The following is a 17,775-nucleotide window of genomic DNA, read 5'->3' on the forward strand; positions in this document are numbered from 1 at the left end:
GGGGTAGTGAGGGTAGTAGGGTTAGTCCTGTTAACTCCGTAAATATCACGTGTAAGTCTACCATTTTTTTAAAGCTATTTCTAAAATCATATTTCTCAAATCATTTCGTCATGCTTCCCCAACTTAGGTATTCTAAGTGAACCGATCCAGGCTGGGCCCGGATGTTACGCCAGAAAGTGATTTTCAGCCCTCAAAATCTAAGTAAGGATTAATTTTCTAGCCTTTTATGATAAATAAATCACTTTAAGTCATAGGTATACCAACATATCAAATTGGGATCTTGGATCTTGTAAGGAGAATTTTTTACTGCTACAAATGCTCGAAGTCAAAACTCCAAACACTCAAAATTCCTCAATCTTCCACACATACATTTCTCCATTTAGGTAAAAAGCTAGCGATACTATTAATAAGAGACATGATTTTCAGCACCCGGGTGCCCCTACACCCTCTATGAACAGTAAATTCAAAAAAAATTCAAAACAAAACAAAAAAAATCTGAAACTTTGGGACATCGAACATCATGTAACTTTTGATGATCTTGCAAAGTTTTAGCTAAAAATAACATTCAAAGAGCACTCAAATAAAAAATCAAAATCATTGTTCAAACTTTATGTGCATTTTTGAGCAGTGATTTTGTTTTTTTGGAGAGGGCTCCACGAAGGTTATTTGTTGCTGAAACTTTGCAGGAACATCAAACCTTTTATAGTCTTTGATCCCTAAAAGTTTCAGCTTTTTTTGATTTTCTTTTAATTTTTTATGAATTTACTGTTCATGAGAGTGTAGGGGCACCCGGAGCTGTTAGACATTTCTCTATTAGTAACCATTATTTCCACGTCGCTACAGTCACAGCTATGAAAATTACAATCTTGTACTGTAGCTGGTAGCTGGTAAACTCAATCACATAGCAATGCAACAGTTGACTTCTTGGATCGTGTGCCTAATCCTACCGTCCTGCCATCCAGGGCATGTACTATCTTCTGGAAGAATTCCCACAGCCATTGTGGCGGTAATGTTGAAACATAGAAGTCATTTCCGTGAACTTCCCGCCTTATAATTAAAATCTTGGTAGTACCAAGTCCGACCTTTCCAAGTTTTCCTTGCCGGCGAGTTTGAAGATGAAGACGAAGATAAACATAAATATATATCTTGAGTGCCATAAGCTTTAAATATATTATTTGGATTGGTAAAATATAAATGTTAGTATTTTCATAGTATCCTAGAATTCCATGTCAACATATTCACATAAAAGTACCCCCTCTGAACTAAAACCACGACAAGAATTATGGTACAGAGGGAGTAACTATATCCATCTCAACACCCTAAAACAACATTATTATTATTTTCCAGATGAAACAACATTTATTATACTGAACATAAAATATTATGTGGTTTGAAAATTGGTGGTCAAAGTTGCTTATTAACTACTACACCTTCTGTTCACTAATGTAGGACGTTTTTGAACAGTGAACAGAGGGATTACAAAGCATCGTATATTCCTGAAGAGTGAAGACAGTTCGCTTAATTAATCTGTTACATTATGAATTCTCCATATGCATTATTCCGTGTGAATGTATCTGCAATGTCAAGAGTCAGCGATTGAGGAGGAGATTTTCTGTTGAAAAGTAAGCAGATGACTTTGATCACCTGCAGAACAAGTCCATTCGATCGCTTGTTTTGATCGTTAGCCGCAAAACGCACTAGCATTTATAAATACTGCGGCTGAACCATCCAAGCTGTGCAAAAACCAATCGCTCCCCCGAACAAAAGCAGGAGTAACAAAAGCCACCAATGGGCTCCACAAAGCTCATCGCAGCGACTCTTCTCCCCGCCTTCCTCGCCCTCCATCTACACGCCCCAGCAGCAATGGCCACCGCGGCAGGAAGCTCCAACTCCAACCTCTTCCGTGACTACATCGGCGCCCTCTACAACGGCGTCAGGTTCGCGGACGTGCCGGTCGACCCGCGCGCCCGGTTCGACTTCATCCTCGCGTTCGTCATCGACTACACCACCGCGACGGAGCCACCGTCCCCGACCAACGGCCGGTTCAACGTCTTCTGGCAGGACACGGTGCTCACCCCCGCCGCGGTCGCCGAGGTCAAGCGGCGGAACCCCAACGTGCGCGTGGCCGTCAGCCTCGGCGGCGCCACGGTCAACGGCAGGCCCGTGTTCTTCAACGTCACCTCCGGCGTTGACTCCTGGGTCCGCAACGCCGTCGACTCGCTGACCGGCATCATCCAGCGGTACGGCCTGGACGGCATCGACATCGACTACGAGCAGTTCCAGGTGGACCCGGGCACCTTCGCCGAGTGCGCCGGCCGTCTCGTGGCGGCGCTCAAGAGCAGCGGCGTCATCAGGTTCGCGTCCATCGCGCCGTACGGCAACGGCGACGTGCAGCGCTACTACCGGACGCTGTGGGCGGCGCACGGGGCCGCCATAGACTACGTCAACTTCCAGTTCTACGCCTACGGCGCAAGCACCACCGCGGCGAAGTACGTCAGCCTCTTCGACGAGCAGATCGCCAACTACCCTGGAGCCAACATCCTGGCCAGCTTCACCACAGCGGCGACGAACACCTCGGTGCCGGTCGACACCGCGCTCAGTGCTTGCCGGACTCTGCAGGGGCAGGGCAAGCTCTACGGCATCTTTGTCTGGGCTGCAGACCATTCCAGGAACCAAGGATTCAAGTATGAGACACAATCGCAGGCCCTGTTGACTGATGCCACCACTTACTAGTTACCCACAGCTTCTTGGTTTGCGTATATCGATTTTTTAGTGAAATCATATGGAATAAAATGAGCATCCGATTTTAATTGTTGGTTGACTGCACCCTATTAGGCTTAAAATTATTGGAAAATGTACGTAATATTTACATTTGAGATTTATTTATAGCGCATTCTCAACATATCCATAACTTTCTAGCCCTTCCTCTAAACTTTCCTTTTGCAAGAGAAACTTCCAATCTATTCTTCGACCCTTAAGGTAGTACAAAGAACACAGAAATAAAAAATACATTCAGGTTCGTAAACCACCTAGTGATGACTACAAGCACTGGAGCTAGCTGAAGGTGCGCCGCCGTCATCGCCCTCCCTCGTCGAAGACGAGCAAACCTTGTTGTAGTAAACAGTCGAGAAGTTCTCGTGCTAAGACCCGATGGGACCAACGCATCAGAACAACAACCGTCGCCGATGAAGAGAAGCGTAGATTGGAAGAATCCAACCTGTAGACAGACGAACGAAAATCGGATCCACGTAGATCCACCGAAGACAAACGCCGAACGAATTTCATGATATCCGCCGGAGATAAACCTTCACACGCCCCCTGACGATGCTAGAAACACCATCAAAACTAGGGCTAGGCAGAAAAGACCTTATTCCACCTACAGAGAGTTGCCGCCGCCTCGCATCTCTAAGCAGGACACAAACTCTAACAAAACTCAAAAAACATAAAAAGGGGGATTTGTGATTATTTGCCACAACTTACTTTAAACTTTGATATTTTTCTGGTGCCACCCTTTACTTGGAATTTTGATAATTTGCCATCTGTCGGTTGGGCCCCACAGGAAAAGTCTAAAATACCCTTGCCGTTCGATTGACCAGGACGGGAGAGAAGCTCTCGGTCGTCATTCTCATCCCCTTCTCTCGCCCCCAGAGATGGCAAGAGACGGCGGCGGCTCCTCGACGACGACTCACGCTTGCACCTCTACCATGATGCACCACACTGGATCCGCGGGTGCGCCTCTCCTGATCCTTCGCCGCCGCGCGCTGCCTGCCCAGCGCGTATACTGGACGTGGCTCACGCTGCCACCGGGTGCGTAGCAGACTACTGCCTGGGCTGGTCGGGGGCCCGTGCTAGTGCGGAGCGACGACGGTCGTGAGCAGCAGACGGCGGTGTTGGGGGGAAGAAAGGGGCACCGGCCAGGAGCAGCGGGGTGGCGTGCGGGGACTCCGCCTATGGGGAGCAGCAGGAGTGGCGGGGTGGCGGTGGCGGTGGGGTTCATCGCTGGAGCTGCGCGCGGTGGCCGCAATGACCAAGCTCGACCTGTAGCCGAGCTACTGCGGCCGGTGAGATGGCGCTGCGCATGGCGGACCCAACGACCAGGCACGGCGGGCACGTCCACAACGAGCTGCTACACCTGCGCGGTGGGCATCGGCATGGCGGACGAGTTGCTACACCTGCACGGACACAATGGCCAGGCGCGGCGGGCATGTCCGGGCTGTAACCCATCGGGGAGTAAATTGCACGCAACCACCACTTTAAAAGCTAGGTTTGCAAAAAACACTACGTTATATTTTTTGCAAAAAACATCATGTCTACTGTAATCATTTTGCAAAAACCACTGATCGACGGATTAGAACGCTTTAAGTATGTTTATGACAGGTGGGTCCTGATTTTGCTGACATGGCATAACAGCTCGGCCGAGACGGCGTCACGCCAGAGACGGGCCCACTTGTTAGCTGGATCTTCTTCTTCGATTCTTCTCTTCCTCTCACCCGAAATTACTCCCTTTCTCGATCCCGTTTCTCATGGTGGAACGCACGCTCGACTGTACCAAGAAGACGACGAGGCGTGCGGCGTGCGAGCGTGAGCCGAAGAAGAAGTTGAGGCCGCCGGGAGCCGAGGCGACGCGGATGGCGAGCGCGGTTTGGCCATGCTTGAAGAGGAGCTGCGAGGAAGGTGCGGCGGTGTGGAACGTGCTGGCGGAACTGGACGAGGGCGGCCCACTGGTCGGGCTTGGCTGGGCGCGGGCGCACGAGTCACAGAAGCGGTCGTGGACGGCGAACTCGACGGGGTGGGTCTGCTCGAGGACGATGTCGTTGAGGACCTCGCTGCGGAGGCGGAGCTTGAGGCAGAGGCGCTTGGAGTGGGGCTCGGAGAAGACGAACTCGACGCCGGAGAGCGAGATCCGGAGGCGAGCGAGCGGGTGCTCGGGGGACTCCGGGCCGGCGCGGAGCCAGGAGCGCTGCTGCTGGAGGTAGGAGAAGCAGTCGGGGCAGCAGCCGGCGGCGGCGTTACGCGGGACGCCCTGGGTGATGTCAACGCGCGCCTGAAGGCAGCAGGCATACATGTTGGCCGGGTTGGGCTGCATGGAGACGCTGCGGATGCAGCTGAATCGGATCGACTGTTATGCCCTCGTCGTGCTTGGTAGCCCATGGAGCTGATTGCTTTTCTGATTTTGATTGAGGCGCTTTCATGTAAAATTGCAGGGACTAGTTTGTAAATCTAGTCAAATTCTTGATCTAACGCCGTCTCGGTCGAGCCGTTATGCCACGTCAGCAAAATCAGGACCCACATGTCATAAACGTACTTAAAGCGTTCTAATCCGCTGATTAGTGGTTTTTGCAAAATGATTACGGTAGACACGGTGTTTTTTTTGCAAAAAATGCAACGTAGTGTTTTCTGCAAACCTAGCCTTCAAAGTGGTGGTTTCATGCAATTTACTCGCATCTAGGCGAGGAGGGGAGCGGTCGAGGCCGAGCTTGACGTACCAGCGTGAGGAGCAGCGGTGACTCGAGCGGCTGCTCCTACCAGTGCACGTGCTCTGTCGTTGGCTGGGTTGTGACCATGATGCTTTGTGAAGCTGCTGTTGTGTGCTGCCGCCGTCGCTGCTATGTGCTGCTGCGTTGTGTTGGTCCACCTCAAGGTGAGCGCGAGACGCCGGGAGCAGCAAAGGCCTCCGGGGAGCAGCAGGGGATACGGCGGCGGGCTAGCAGGGGCCACCGGAGAGCAGTAGGGGCGACGGCGGCGGTGGCGGGACAGCTGGGGCGGCGGCTGTGTTATGAGCTAGGATTCATGTCGATTTGGAAGGAGCTTGTGCTATGTTTTAGTCAAACAGGTAAAAGGGTATAATTGGCCTATGCTTTGTGCACTTATTCTGTGCATTATTTGCAAAGATTATTTTTGTATTAGAAAGTGGCACTACTGTAGGATGCTGCTAACGCGACACTATGATCAGAGACTCTTCGATGAAACTGTGTGCGATGCCATAATCGCAAATGATGGTGTAAAAAACCGTCAAAAAAGGTGCAAACCATTTGCAATGGCGGAGCCATCAAACACGGTTCAGATTTTAGTTGCGTGTGCGATGCAGGGCATACAGTTCAGTTCAGTTAACTGTTTGCGATGAGGAGGAACAAAAGAAATGGGCAGCTAAATGGAGGTGTGTGCGATATACAGCATATGGTTCACTCGGATGAATTGTTTGTGATTAGGCAACATAAAAGAAACGGTCAGCCAGATGAAGGTGTGTGTGATATACGACATGCGGTTCACTCGAATGAACTGTTTGCGTTGAGACATGAGAACAGAAACAGTTCAACTTAACAAGATGTGGGTGATACGCGGCAAACAGGTCTGTAATTAGAAATGTGTGTGAAGACCGATAATAACACAGACAGTTGCTGCTAATAAGACGTGTGTGTTGTGTGATGGGATTGTATACAGAACAACAACAACAACACACACACACACACACACACACACACACACACACACACACTTATAAGGACATGCTTGCATAACCAAATTAAACATCCATTTACATAGGTGGCTACTACAACCATGGCATTTGCACACATCAAAGTAAACTATTACATGTATAATTACATAGGTGGCTACTACACACATGACATTTCCACACAGCAATAAAGTAAACTATATATTACATGCATGATTAACTAGCATAAACGATCATCTGATCATCATCTACTTCTTGTGACGCTTGCTTTGCTTGTGGCTCGATCCGGGCTTGCCGATTTGGGTAACGAGGCACTTCTCATGTCAACAATCCGCTTGTGCATCTCGTAGCATGTGTACACGCTCTTGGCCGCGAACCTGAGGTGAGGTTCATCTAGTTGCGTCATCCAGGCCCTGTGCCAGAGGACTTGTTCTCTGGGCATCCTGCTTCATCTTTTCATAGTAGGGGTCGATGATGGCCGAGGCGAGTTCGACCAGGGAGTCCTTCTTCGTGCTGCCTCAGACCCTATAGTGGTCACGAATTTCGACAAGGTTCTTGCAGGCCAAACCCGTAACACTGAGCGCGTTTACATCATCGATGGTTTCCACCATTGTGAACTTGTAGTCGGTGCTGTTGAAAAACCTATTGAAACGGTTGCAAGGCCCTGTGGCCATGCAATAGTGGTAGATGAGGACATGATGGCGCACGCACAATTGGGCAACGACAACCTTCTAATCTATGTCGGGACGACCGGCGGTGTATTGGAGGTCGATGCCGACCACCTTGTACTTGTAGCGAGCAAGCAACTGCTCAACGTTGTTGATGTAGTCGTCCACCACGGCCGGCTCGATGGTGTACACCACCGAGAGATCTGTCTCCCTCGCGTGGGTCTCCACTCTATCCTCGCCGAACTCCATTGGAGTGCCGCTGGACATCCCCTCTCTATGTGTCGTCATGGGTGTGCTTGTTGTGTTGTGGGGCGCGATCGAAAGGTTGAAGAGACTAAGGTTATAATGGCCGCGGGAATTAAAGGGGAAGCCGAACGGCCAGGAATATCGGCAAGCCCTGATGGCAGTTCTAATTTGCAGCGCGTAACTCCATTGTGCCGCACGTAACTGCATCTTACTGAGCGCGCTCGGCAGAGGAGAGACTGCCAGAAATAGCACAAAGCCCCTCCGTGGTAGTATTAGTATTTAGGGGCTATTTTGTTCAGTTCATCTGATTATAAACGTGTGGTTGAACTATACAATATACTTAAAATTAGCTAGTATATATAGTTGAACTAGCTATTTCAGTACGTGGTTGGCAATAATTGGGGAAAAGTTTCGTCGGTTTAGCTGTCAATTTGAACTATTTTTATAAATTAAGAACGACTGCTTAATCTATAAATAAAATCTATGCTTAATTACTAAATTTTAGTTGCAAAAATTAGATAGTGCTAGTGATTTCTAGCTGCATATTTTGACAAATCGCAGTGTTACAAGGATTGACAAATGGCAACGTTACTCAACAAATGTAAATCTTTCCAGTTTGACAAATGGCAACATACCCAATATGACAGATGCAAATCTTACCAAATTGTTTGTACATGGTTGCACACGGGTCATCCAAAACAACAGTTTGCGTTGAAGGGATGCACAAATCCTGCGCTGTGGGTTTTCCCTCGACTTAAGGGGAAAGACCATAGCTCTCATTTTGCATATGGGTGTTCTATCTAAAACGTTTGCGATCAAGAGCTGCATAAATCCTGCTCGACACATTTTCTCTTGGCTTCCTGGGGAAGCTGCCGTTTGCGATTAGCGTTTTATATTTAAAAATAATATTAAACAACGGCTTGGGTGCCATTAATGTAGAGGATGCGAGCAAGGCAGGTGGCCATGAAAGTCAAAGGGCCCGCTTCCCGGTGAGTCTACGTGGCGTATAGCTTGCACGGTTCTCGGTGAGCCTCCGCATTGGAGTACAGCTCACATGCCTTCCATTTAGTCAAGCACTCAAGCACCTGTCCGACGGCACCTCCTAGCCATTAGAAGAGTGAGGTGTGGCGTCACGTGAATGGTTAACAGAACACACACAATTCAAATTATACAAAACGTTAGAGATGTTATAGTGGTTAACAAAACAAACACTATTTGTTTCAAAATGCCTTTGTTGGCTGTTATTCGAGTGCGCCTTCTCTTAAAATGGACACGAAAAATATCACAGCATGTCGGGTGCCATTCCATTATAGCATGCCAAGTATCATGAATTTCAGACGAGTTTTGGATTTACTAGAATCTAAAAACAAAGTATCTCAACGTTTTTTTGGCAATCAATAGTGTCCCGGTGTTTGAAATTCATTTCCATTTCTTGCATGGGACCTAAGCATGCCCCGAAGGACACATATTTGATTTTTCAACCAATTTATATGCACTAGAGCTTGTGCATGTAGTTCAAATTTGAATTATGCACATGAAATGCCTAGAAAATCCAGTAAATGTATAAAAATGTCCAAACAAACCCCGAAAAATTCCAAAAGTAAACACAACACTCCTGTTGTTCTATGTTGACACTAGAAATTTTTTGAAAGCAATAAGAGGCAACGGATATCATTTCGTCCTCAAAGGTGGCACGTTTCCTACCGAAACCATCATGCTTGTTGTGAGAAGCTAATGTTTGTGAGAAGTTTATACCCAAACCTGCCCCAAATGGAACAAAAATTTTACCACGACATGTTGATGCTGCTCCATCATATCATGCCAAGTGTCATGAATTTCATTCGACTTTTGGATTTACTAGAATTTAAAAGTCAGGTATCTCAATGTTTGCGACTGAGTGACGGTGGCAGGGTGTTTGAAATCCATTCCCATTTCTTGCATGGGACCTAAGCATGCAACCAAGGACACATATTTGTTTTTTCAACCAGTCTATATGCACTTGGGAATGTGCATGTAGTTCAAATTTGAATTATGCGCATAAAATGTGTGGAAAACCCAGTTAATGTATAAAAATGTCCAAACGAACCCCAAAAAATTCCAAAATTGAACACAACACTCCCGTTGTTCTATGTTGACACTCGATTTTTTTTGAAAGCAATAAGAGGCAACGGATATTGTTTCATCCCCGAAGCTGACATGTTCCCTACCGAAACCATCACGCTTGTTGTGAGAAGCTCTGGTCTGTGAGAAGCTTATACCCAAACCTGCCCTAAATGGGACAAATTTTTTATCACGGCATGTTGATGCTGCTCCATGATAGCATGCCAAGTTTCATGAATTTTAGACCACCTTTGGATTTACTAGAATTTAAAAGCCAGGTATCTCAATGTTTGCGGCCAAGTGACGATGGTAGGGTGTTTGAAATTCATTCCCATTTCTTGCATGGGACCTAAGCATGCAACCAAGGACACATATTTGATTTTTCAACCAGTTTATATGCACTGGAGAATGTGCATATAGTTCAAATTTGAATTATGCACATAAAATGCATGGGAAACCCAGTTAATGTATAAAAATGTCCAAACGAACCACGAAAAATTCCAAAATTAAACACAACACTCCTGTTGTTGTATGTTGACACTTAGATTTTTTTGAAAGCAATAAGAGGAAACGGATATCGTTTCGTCCCCAAAGGTGGCACGTTCCCTATCGAAACCATCACGCTTGTTGTGAGAAGCTCTGATTTATGAGAAGTTTATACTCAAACCTGCCCCGAATGGGACAAAAATTTTACCACGGCATGTTGATGCCGCTCCATGATAGCATGCCAAGTTCTATGAATTTCATATGAGTTTTGGATTTACTAGAATTTAAAAACCAGGTATCTCAATGTTTGCGGTCGAGTGACGGTGGCAGGGTGTTTGAAATTCATTCCCATTTCTTGCATGGGACCTAAGCATGCAACCAAGGACACATATTTGATTTTTCAACCAGTTTATATGCACTGGAGAATGTGCATGTAGTTCAAATTTGAATTATGCGCATAAAATGCCTGAGAAACCCAGTTAATGTATAAAGATATCCAAACGAACCCCAAAAAATTCCAAAATTAAACACACCACTCATGTTGTTCTATTTTGACACTCGAATTTTCTTGAAATCAATAAGAGGCAATGGATATCATTTCGTCCATAAAGATGGCACGTTCCCTACCGAAACCATCACGCTTATTGTGAGAAGCTCTGGTTTGTGAGAAGCTTATACCCAAACTTGCCCCAAATGGGACAATTTTTTTACCATGGCATGTTGATGCCGCTCCATGATAGCATGCCAAGTTTCATGAATTTCAGACGAGTTTTGGATATACTAGAATTTAAAAACCAGGTATCTCAATGTTTGCGGCCGAGTGACGGTGGCAGGGTGTTTGAAATTCATTCTAATTTCTTGCATGGGACCTAAGCATACAACTAAGGACACCGATTTGATACTTCAACCAGTTTATATGCACTGGAGAATGTGCATGTAGTTCAAATTTGAATTATGCACATAAAATGCCTGGGAAACCCAGTTAATGTATAAAAATGTCCAAATGAACCCCGGAAAATTCTAAAATTAAACACAACAATCCTGTTGTTCTATGTTGACACTTGAATTTTTTGAAAGCAATAAGAGGCAACGGATATCGTTTCGTCCCAAAAGGTGGCACGTTCCCTATTGAAACCATCACGGTTGTTATGAGAAGCTCTGGTTTATGAGAAGCTTATACCCAAACCTGCCCCAAATGGGACAAATTTTTTACCACAACATGTTGATGCCGCTCCATGATAGCATGCCAAGTTTCATGAATTTCAAACGAGTTTTGAATTCACTAGAATTTAAAAACCAGGTATCTAAATGTTTGCGGCCGAGTGACGGTGGCAGGGTGTGTGACATTCATTCCTATTTCTTGCATGGGACCTAAGCATGCAACCAAGGACACATATTTGATTTTTCAACCCGTTTATATGCACTAGAGCATTTGCATGTAGTTCAAATTAGAATTATGCACATGAATGCCTACAAAGCCAAGTTAATGTATAAAAATGTCCAAACGAATGCTGAATAATTCCAATTTTTTTTACGACACACCTATAGTTGCATGTTCACTGCAGATAAAAGTTCTAGCAATTCAAACACCATCCTTTGTAGCTGTGACCCCATTACGCAATTCAAATCAAGACAATAAATCAAGTAGATCACACGCAGTTTATTATCACCAACCGTGTGAGATGCAGCACAAAATATCTTGGAGCACCGTGGGTGTATACTACGCCTATGGCTTATGCGAGAAGGTGCGTCGGCTACAGTCCACAGCCGATGTTTCAAGCACACTAGCTCACTCCCCAAATATCATTTCACTATTCATTCGTCATCGGTGAAAGATGGGGACGAGACCCACGTCGCGAGGGCAACTTTGGCAACCCACTCCGGCGAGAGCGCAACCGCAGCCGCCAGGCACGTTCTAAGAAGCTTCTTGGGGGCGACCACAGTCTGCGTCCGAGCGACCAAGGCAGCCCAAATGGCCGCTGTTGCTTCTTAGGCGGCGGCAGAAACATCTGCCTCGGGGATAGCAACTGGCAAGAGTGGCACAACAGCTGTCCGTTCCGCAGCGGCGGCCTTAGCCCTGATGAAGGCCACCCACTACCATGTCGAGGCCGTCCACGCCCAGCTCGTGGCGGTCACCACACAAATCGAACAAAGCTTCTCCGACAACGGTCGACAACCCACGACCGAAGAGTTGGCAATCACCGAGAGAGTTTGAGAAGCTGCCCGTTCCTGCGCGGCATACCTTGCCACGACGGAGCCCGCTAGAGCCCAGATAGTGGCCTCCCACACCCAGCTCATGGCGGCCTATTTCAAAGATATGGCGGATGCGTATGGCGAGATGCTTGTCGAGTATGGTGCAATTGATGCCATGGAGCCCCTTCCCCAGGAGACCGTCAGACGCGAGCTGGACATGGAGGCAGTGGCGAAGATCGACGAGCACCAGCCGTAGTAGTACTCTTTGTTTTGTTTAATTAAGAGCGTCGGTCTTTAATTTGTTAGAGTAATGTTTAGGTCAGCTAGTTCTGTTTAATTGCTGAACTTGCTCGATTAAGAAGTTAGTCTCCTTTGTGTACCCAAATTATGCAGTGACGTGGATGACTACTATAACCAGGGAAATTAAAACAAAAAATTTTGACGTTCAAACTCAACACACACGGGTTAAGCTATCTGAATCGTTTGTGATGTTCACACATCGTACATAGTTCTGAATAAGGAACCGTGTCTGATGACACCTTGCGCGCTAGTTTTTTCGCTGAAGCGATTCTAAATTTTCGGCTTCCGCGGAAATATCTACCTCCCTGCCCCTCGCCCTTACCAAAATCCACATTTCCCCTGTTTCTGCCTTCCTTTCCAAGTTGAAACCTTAACTCCTTGTTTGCAGCGCCACCTCCTCATCAGCGACCCTCCTCCACGCTGCTCGGCCTCGCCTATCCAGGTAGGTAATCCACACCCGACCCCCATCCTCCTTCTCCTTCCACATTCCACATGCCCCGACCGCCGGCGTGACACCTTCCACCCAAATCACTGACCCCTCCACCAAATAAGTGCCGCCCTAGGCCATGGTGCACGTAGTATAGCCAGGATCCCAAGAACCATTTGGCAGCGGAGAAGCAAATCATGGCCGCATGCGCGGATGAGGTCGCGATGGTTGCCATTCGTGTCGACCCCCGGATCTTGAAGGAGCACCTCACCGTCGACGCCTCGCGTGCCAACGAGCGACATGGTTGGCTGTTTGGTTCAATTCTGCAATGCGATGTTCAATTGTTGTGGGTGCATTCTGTTATTGTATACCATGTGAGAAATATATCGAATTTGGCTGTACTAAATACATGAGAAACAAATACAATTGCTATATTTCCATGTTGTTAAGCAGGCTTGGTTTGGTTAACTGTCTGATCTTCCATTAGGAGTATGTTATATTGTGCAATGTGGTGCTCAGTTAACGTTTGGTTCATTTGTTGTGGTGTTTAGTTAACTCTTTTGTTTGGTTCAATTCTGCAATGTGATGTTCAATAGTTGTGGGTGCATTCTATTATTATATACCATGTGAGGAATAAATTGAATTTGGCTGTAGTAAATACATGACAAAAAAATACAATTGCTATATTTCCAAGTTGTTAAGCATGCTTGGTTTGGTTAACTGTCTTATCTTCTATTAGGAGTATGTTATATTGTGCAATGTGGTGCTCATTTAATGTTTGATTCATTTGTTGTGGTGTTTAGCTAATTGCTTGGTTCAATTCTACACCGCGATGTTCAATTGTCGTTGGTAGAATTTTGTATTGTTGTGCATGTGAGGAATAAATCGAATTTGGCTGCACTTAATACATGAGAAACATATACAAGTGCTATATTTCCTAGTTCTTAATCATGTTGCTTTGGATAAATGGGTTTTCCATGTGGCTTGAATTAATCTGATGAATCTGCAATGTGCTTATTTTTCATCAACATATTTTACTGATAGCATGCGAACCCTTACTTAACCTGATGACTAACTACCTTATATGTGTTGCAGGGAAACAATAGGAAGCACTGAGGTTTACAATCAAGGTTAGTACGTGCATGGTCCGTTGTCTAATAGCATATTATTGTGCAATTGCAGGAACCATTCTAATATTTAGGTTTTTAACAACTTGGCCTTGCACATGTAGGTCCTGCTATCAGAGGTTTTGACCCACTGTTCGACCCTTTTTGCATATGGGGAAATGAGTTGTCCATGAATACCAGTCAAGTCAAGAAACTCAGGAAGATCGTATAAAGAAATTAGCGACAAAAAACAACAAGATCTTTGTCTGCACAATGAAGAAGACATCAGTTCCCTACAGGATGGTACTAACTATTATACCTTGCCTTTTTATTCCTTTGCCCCATTTCCAATATAGAGAAGATATTTATGCACATCCTTGTTTTCAGGCCTTTCCAAAGCAGTTCACTAATGATTACCTCTCAAACCACCTGTATGCCAGGAGGCGAGGAAGGTATTCATACAACACCCACGGTTCAATATTGAAGTGTTCCTGAAGAGGACGAAGGTGTGACGCCCCGAGACCGATGCGCCAGGTGTCTTCCAGTTATTCGCTCTTGTTGCCATGTCATTCGCTTGCGTGTTGCATCTTCTCATGTCATCATGTGCATTGTATCCTCATGTTTTTAAAACTTGCATCCATCCGGGTTCCTCGAGTTCCGTCCGTTGTCCGTTCTGAGCCCAGACACACTCGCCCGCGCCCGCGGCACGTTCGAAAAAGTATTTTTTAAGTGCCCAGAAAATGTTCTCGGAATGGGATGAGATTTGGCGTGCGGTCTTGTTATGTTGTAGGTAGACCCTATGCCAAGTTTCATCGCATTCGGAGTCCGTTTGAGGCCCCAACGGATAACTATAGTGGCAGTATAGCCGGTCTAACGTCGGACGTTTTTGGTCTCCAAAAACAGTCGTCGGGTCTCTCTCTTCTGTTCTCTCAGCCCAAGGCTTTCTGCACAGCCCACTACCACTCACCGTCAGGCCCAACTTAACCTCTCTCGTCAGCCCGCGACCCTCCTCGCGTGTGCGTCCGAAAGTTGTCCTGGACCTGACCCGGACAGTCGTCACCGTTGGATCCGGATCATCCCCAAACATCCTGAAAACATCTTTGTTTTCTTGTTTGTACTCACCTAGTCTATTTTTCTCAACAGCCCGATTTCGATCGGAGGGTCCGAATCTACCTTAAACTCCCCTTGTCTATATATATATATACCCCTTGCCCATTTTAGACCAAACCCTAAATCCTAGGACTTTTGTTCCCCCTAGCCGCCGCCACCTAAGTCTCCTTCCTCCTCGGATCAGCCGCCGCCTCCACCCGGTCTCCATCTCCCTCGGGATCCCTTCCGATCTAATCCACCTTGTTTTTCTGCAGCCAACCAACAGCAGCACTCGATCCCCCCTCCTGCTCTACCTAGCGCACACGATCCAAGGAGAGGAAATCCTCCTCGTGCGCCCAAAGATGAGTTTTCCTCTGGAGATCCTCCTGTACGCTCCCTTTGCTAGGCCCCGTCATCGTTTCGCCGCCACCGACAAGCTCCGGCAAGCAGCGGGCCAATCACGCCTCCTTCCCCGTGCCTTTCCCTCCTATATCCTCGCTGAATGGAGGCTTCGAAGCCGCAGCTCCCCACTGCAGAGTCCGTCGTCGCCGGCCACCAAAGGTCTGCACGCTAGCCAACGGAGGACCTCCTCACGCTCTCTGCTCCTTCGTGCCCGAGCAGCCTTGCTGCAACCTCACCCTGGCCTCCTCCTCGACTTCGCCTGACCGGTCGCCGCTGGCGAATAGCTCCAGCAGATGGCCGCAGCCCCGCCTTGAAGAGCATCACCCTCGCGGGAGTCCAGCCGCCGGACCAGCAGCACCGCCCCGGCGCACCTCGAGTTGAGCACAAGCAGGACCGGCCTCATCCCGCTCCACTCCTCCTCTCGTTTCCCTTCCCCGCCTTCTTCTCTCTTTCGGGTCTCTCACTGCCGCCTCGTCTCGCAGGTTCGTCGTCGCCGTCTTCGGCAAGAACAGGGCCCACAGCACCATCCATGGCCGCTGCCGAGAGCCGTTGCCGCCGCACCTCCGACTGGATCTCGACGCCTTGCTGTCTTCTGCTCGCTTCCGCCTTCCCTCATCGCTCCATCGTTCCCCTGCCTCGCAGGAGCCAAGCTGCCGCTGCAGCCAAGCACTGCTCCGCGCCGCGCTGGATCCTTCTGCCGGGAGCACACAGAGGAAGCCGCCCCACCGCGTTGACCGCCAATTCCCACGCCGCCCCGCCTGCTCTTTCTCGCTGCCGCCAGCATCGTCCCGCCTCCTGCCAGCCTCTTCGACGCCACGCCGGAGCCGTGCCATCCCGCCGCGCCGGAGATCCCTGACGCCGCTGCTCTGCTCTACTTCTTCTCGAGCAGAGGAGCGCGCCCGCAAACCGCTGCCTCGCCCGCTCGTCCAATTGTGCGTTGACTTCCAGCATCAATCGCGTGAAGCCCAGCTCCAGGCCGCCTGCCTCCTGTGCGCGTGGGCCACAAGCAAGCCGGCCCAGCGTGCCCTTGCCGGCCTCCCTCTCCACCAAACCGGGCCGAGGCCCAGATCTGCCGCGCCCTTGTAGGTCCAATGTGAGCAGCTCAGTCCGCCCCCAGTTTCAGCCCGTTATGTTTTTTCTTGCCAGGATGATTTTTCTATTCAATCCAGAGAGTGCATGTCAGTGTCAAAACCAGCGGATCTCGGGTAGGGGGTCCCGAACTGTGCGTCTAAGGCAGATGGTAATTGGAGGCAGGGAACACGATGTTTTACCCAGGTTCGGGCCCTCTTGATGGAGGTAAAACCCTACGTCCTGCTTGATTAATATTGATGATATGGGTAGTACAAGAGTAGATCTACCACAAGATCAGAGAGGCTAAACCCTAGAAGCTAGTCTATGGTATGATTGTTGTTGTATATCATCTATCAACTAGCCTGGCCTCGGTTTATATAATGCACGAGAGGCCTAGGATAACAAGAGTCCTAGCTGAATACGCCGGTGGGGAGGAGTCCTTGTCTTGGTCGCCAAGTCTTGTGGAATATTCCTTGTATGCGGCAGCTGTCCGAACTGGCCTATGAGTATACGGCCATGGGGGTCCTCGGCCCAATCTAACAGATCGGGAGATGACGTGGTGAGTACCCCTAGTCCAGGACACTGTCAGTAGCCCCCTGAACCGGTCTTCAAGTTAGGGACGCTCCTCGATTCTTCCGAACCGTTCTTCATCTTCGGTCGTCGGTCCTGAAAACTGGTTCAACAAATCTTCTCATCTTCGATCTTGAGGATCGCCGAAATGCATTCGACGAGTTCACACGTCGGGTATCCGAGGAGCCCCTTTAAGTTTTCCGCCTTTATCAATGCCTTGTTATTTTTATGCCACACCTCGGGTTTGAAGTTGGTCCCGGGCAGCAGCGTCCTCTTGCGTCCGAGCTCCAACGCCGGACTGCATTCGAGGTATCTTTTGCAGCCGAGCACCAACGCCGGACCGCTTCCCAGCTCTAACGCCAGAATATATCCGAGCTCCAACGCTGGTATAACGCCCTCGATGCGGCTATATCTCCCACGCGTCGAAGCACGACTTAGAGGCATAACCGCATTGAAAGCAATGTCGCAAGTGAGGTAATCTTCACACAACCCATGTAATACATAAGGGAAAGAGATACATAGTTGGCTTACAATCGCCACTTCACACAATACATGAATAAAGTATTACATCATCCAAATACAATCAGGGCCCGACTACGGAGCCAAAATAAAAGAAGACTACCCCAAATGCTACACAGACCCCGATCGACCCCAACTGGGCTC

The 17,775-nt window shown here is 48.1% G+C and overlaps 1 protein-coding gene across 1 annotated transcript; it reads left to right on the top strand.

Moving 5' to 3' along the window:
- Window positions 1–1,762: 1,762 nt before the first annotated feature.
- On the top strand, window positions 1,763–2,821 carry LOC119279487 (chitinase 2-like). Its single transcript, XM_037560739.1, has one exon. It carries the CDS (start codon window positions 1,789–1,791, stop codon window positions 2,731–2,733), a length of 945 nt encoding a protein of 314 aa, XP_037416636.1. The 5' UTR covers window positions 1,763–1,788; the 3' UTR covers window positions 2,734–2,821.
- Window positions 2,822–17,775: the final 14,954 nt, after the last annotated feature.

This window comes from Triticum dicoccoides, chromosome 1A (genome assembly GCF_002162155.2).
Source record: "Triticum dicoccoides isolate Atlit2015 ecotype Zavitan chromosome 1A, WEW_v2.0, whole genome shotgun sequence".
Lineage (NCBI taxonomy): Eukaryota > Viridiplantae > Streptophyta > Magnoliopsida > Poales > Poaceae > Triticum > Triticum dicoccoides.

What these genes read in the sequence shown, in the direction of transcription:
- LOC119279487 (XM_037560739.1), top strand. Translation starts at nt 1,789, where the DNA reads ATGGGCTCCACAAAGCTCATCGCAGCGACTCTTCTCCCCGCCTTCCTC.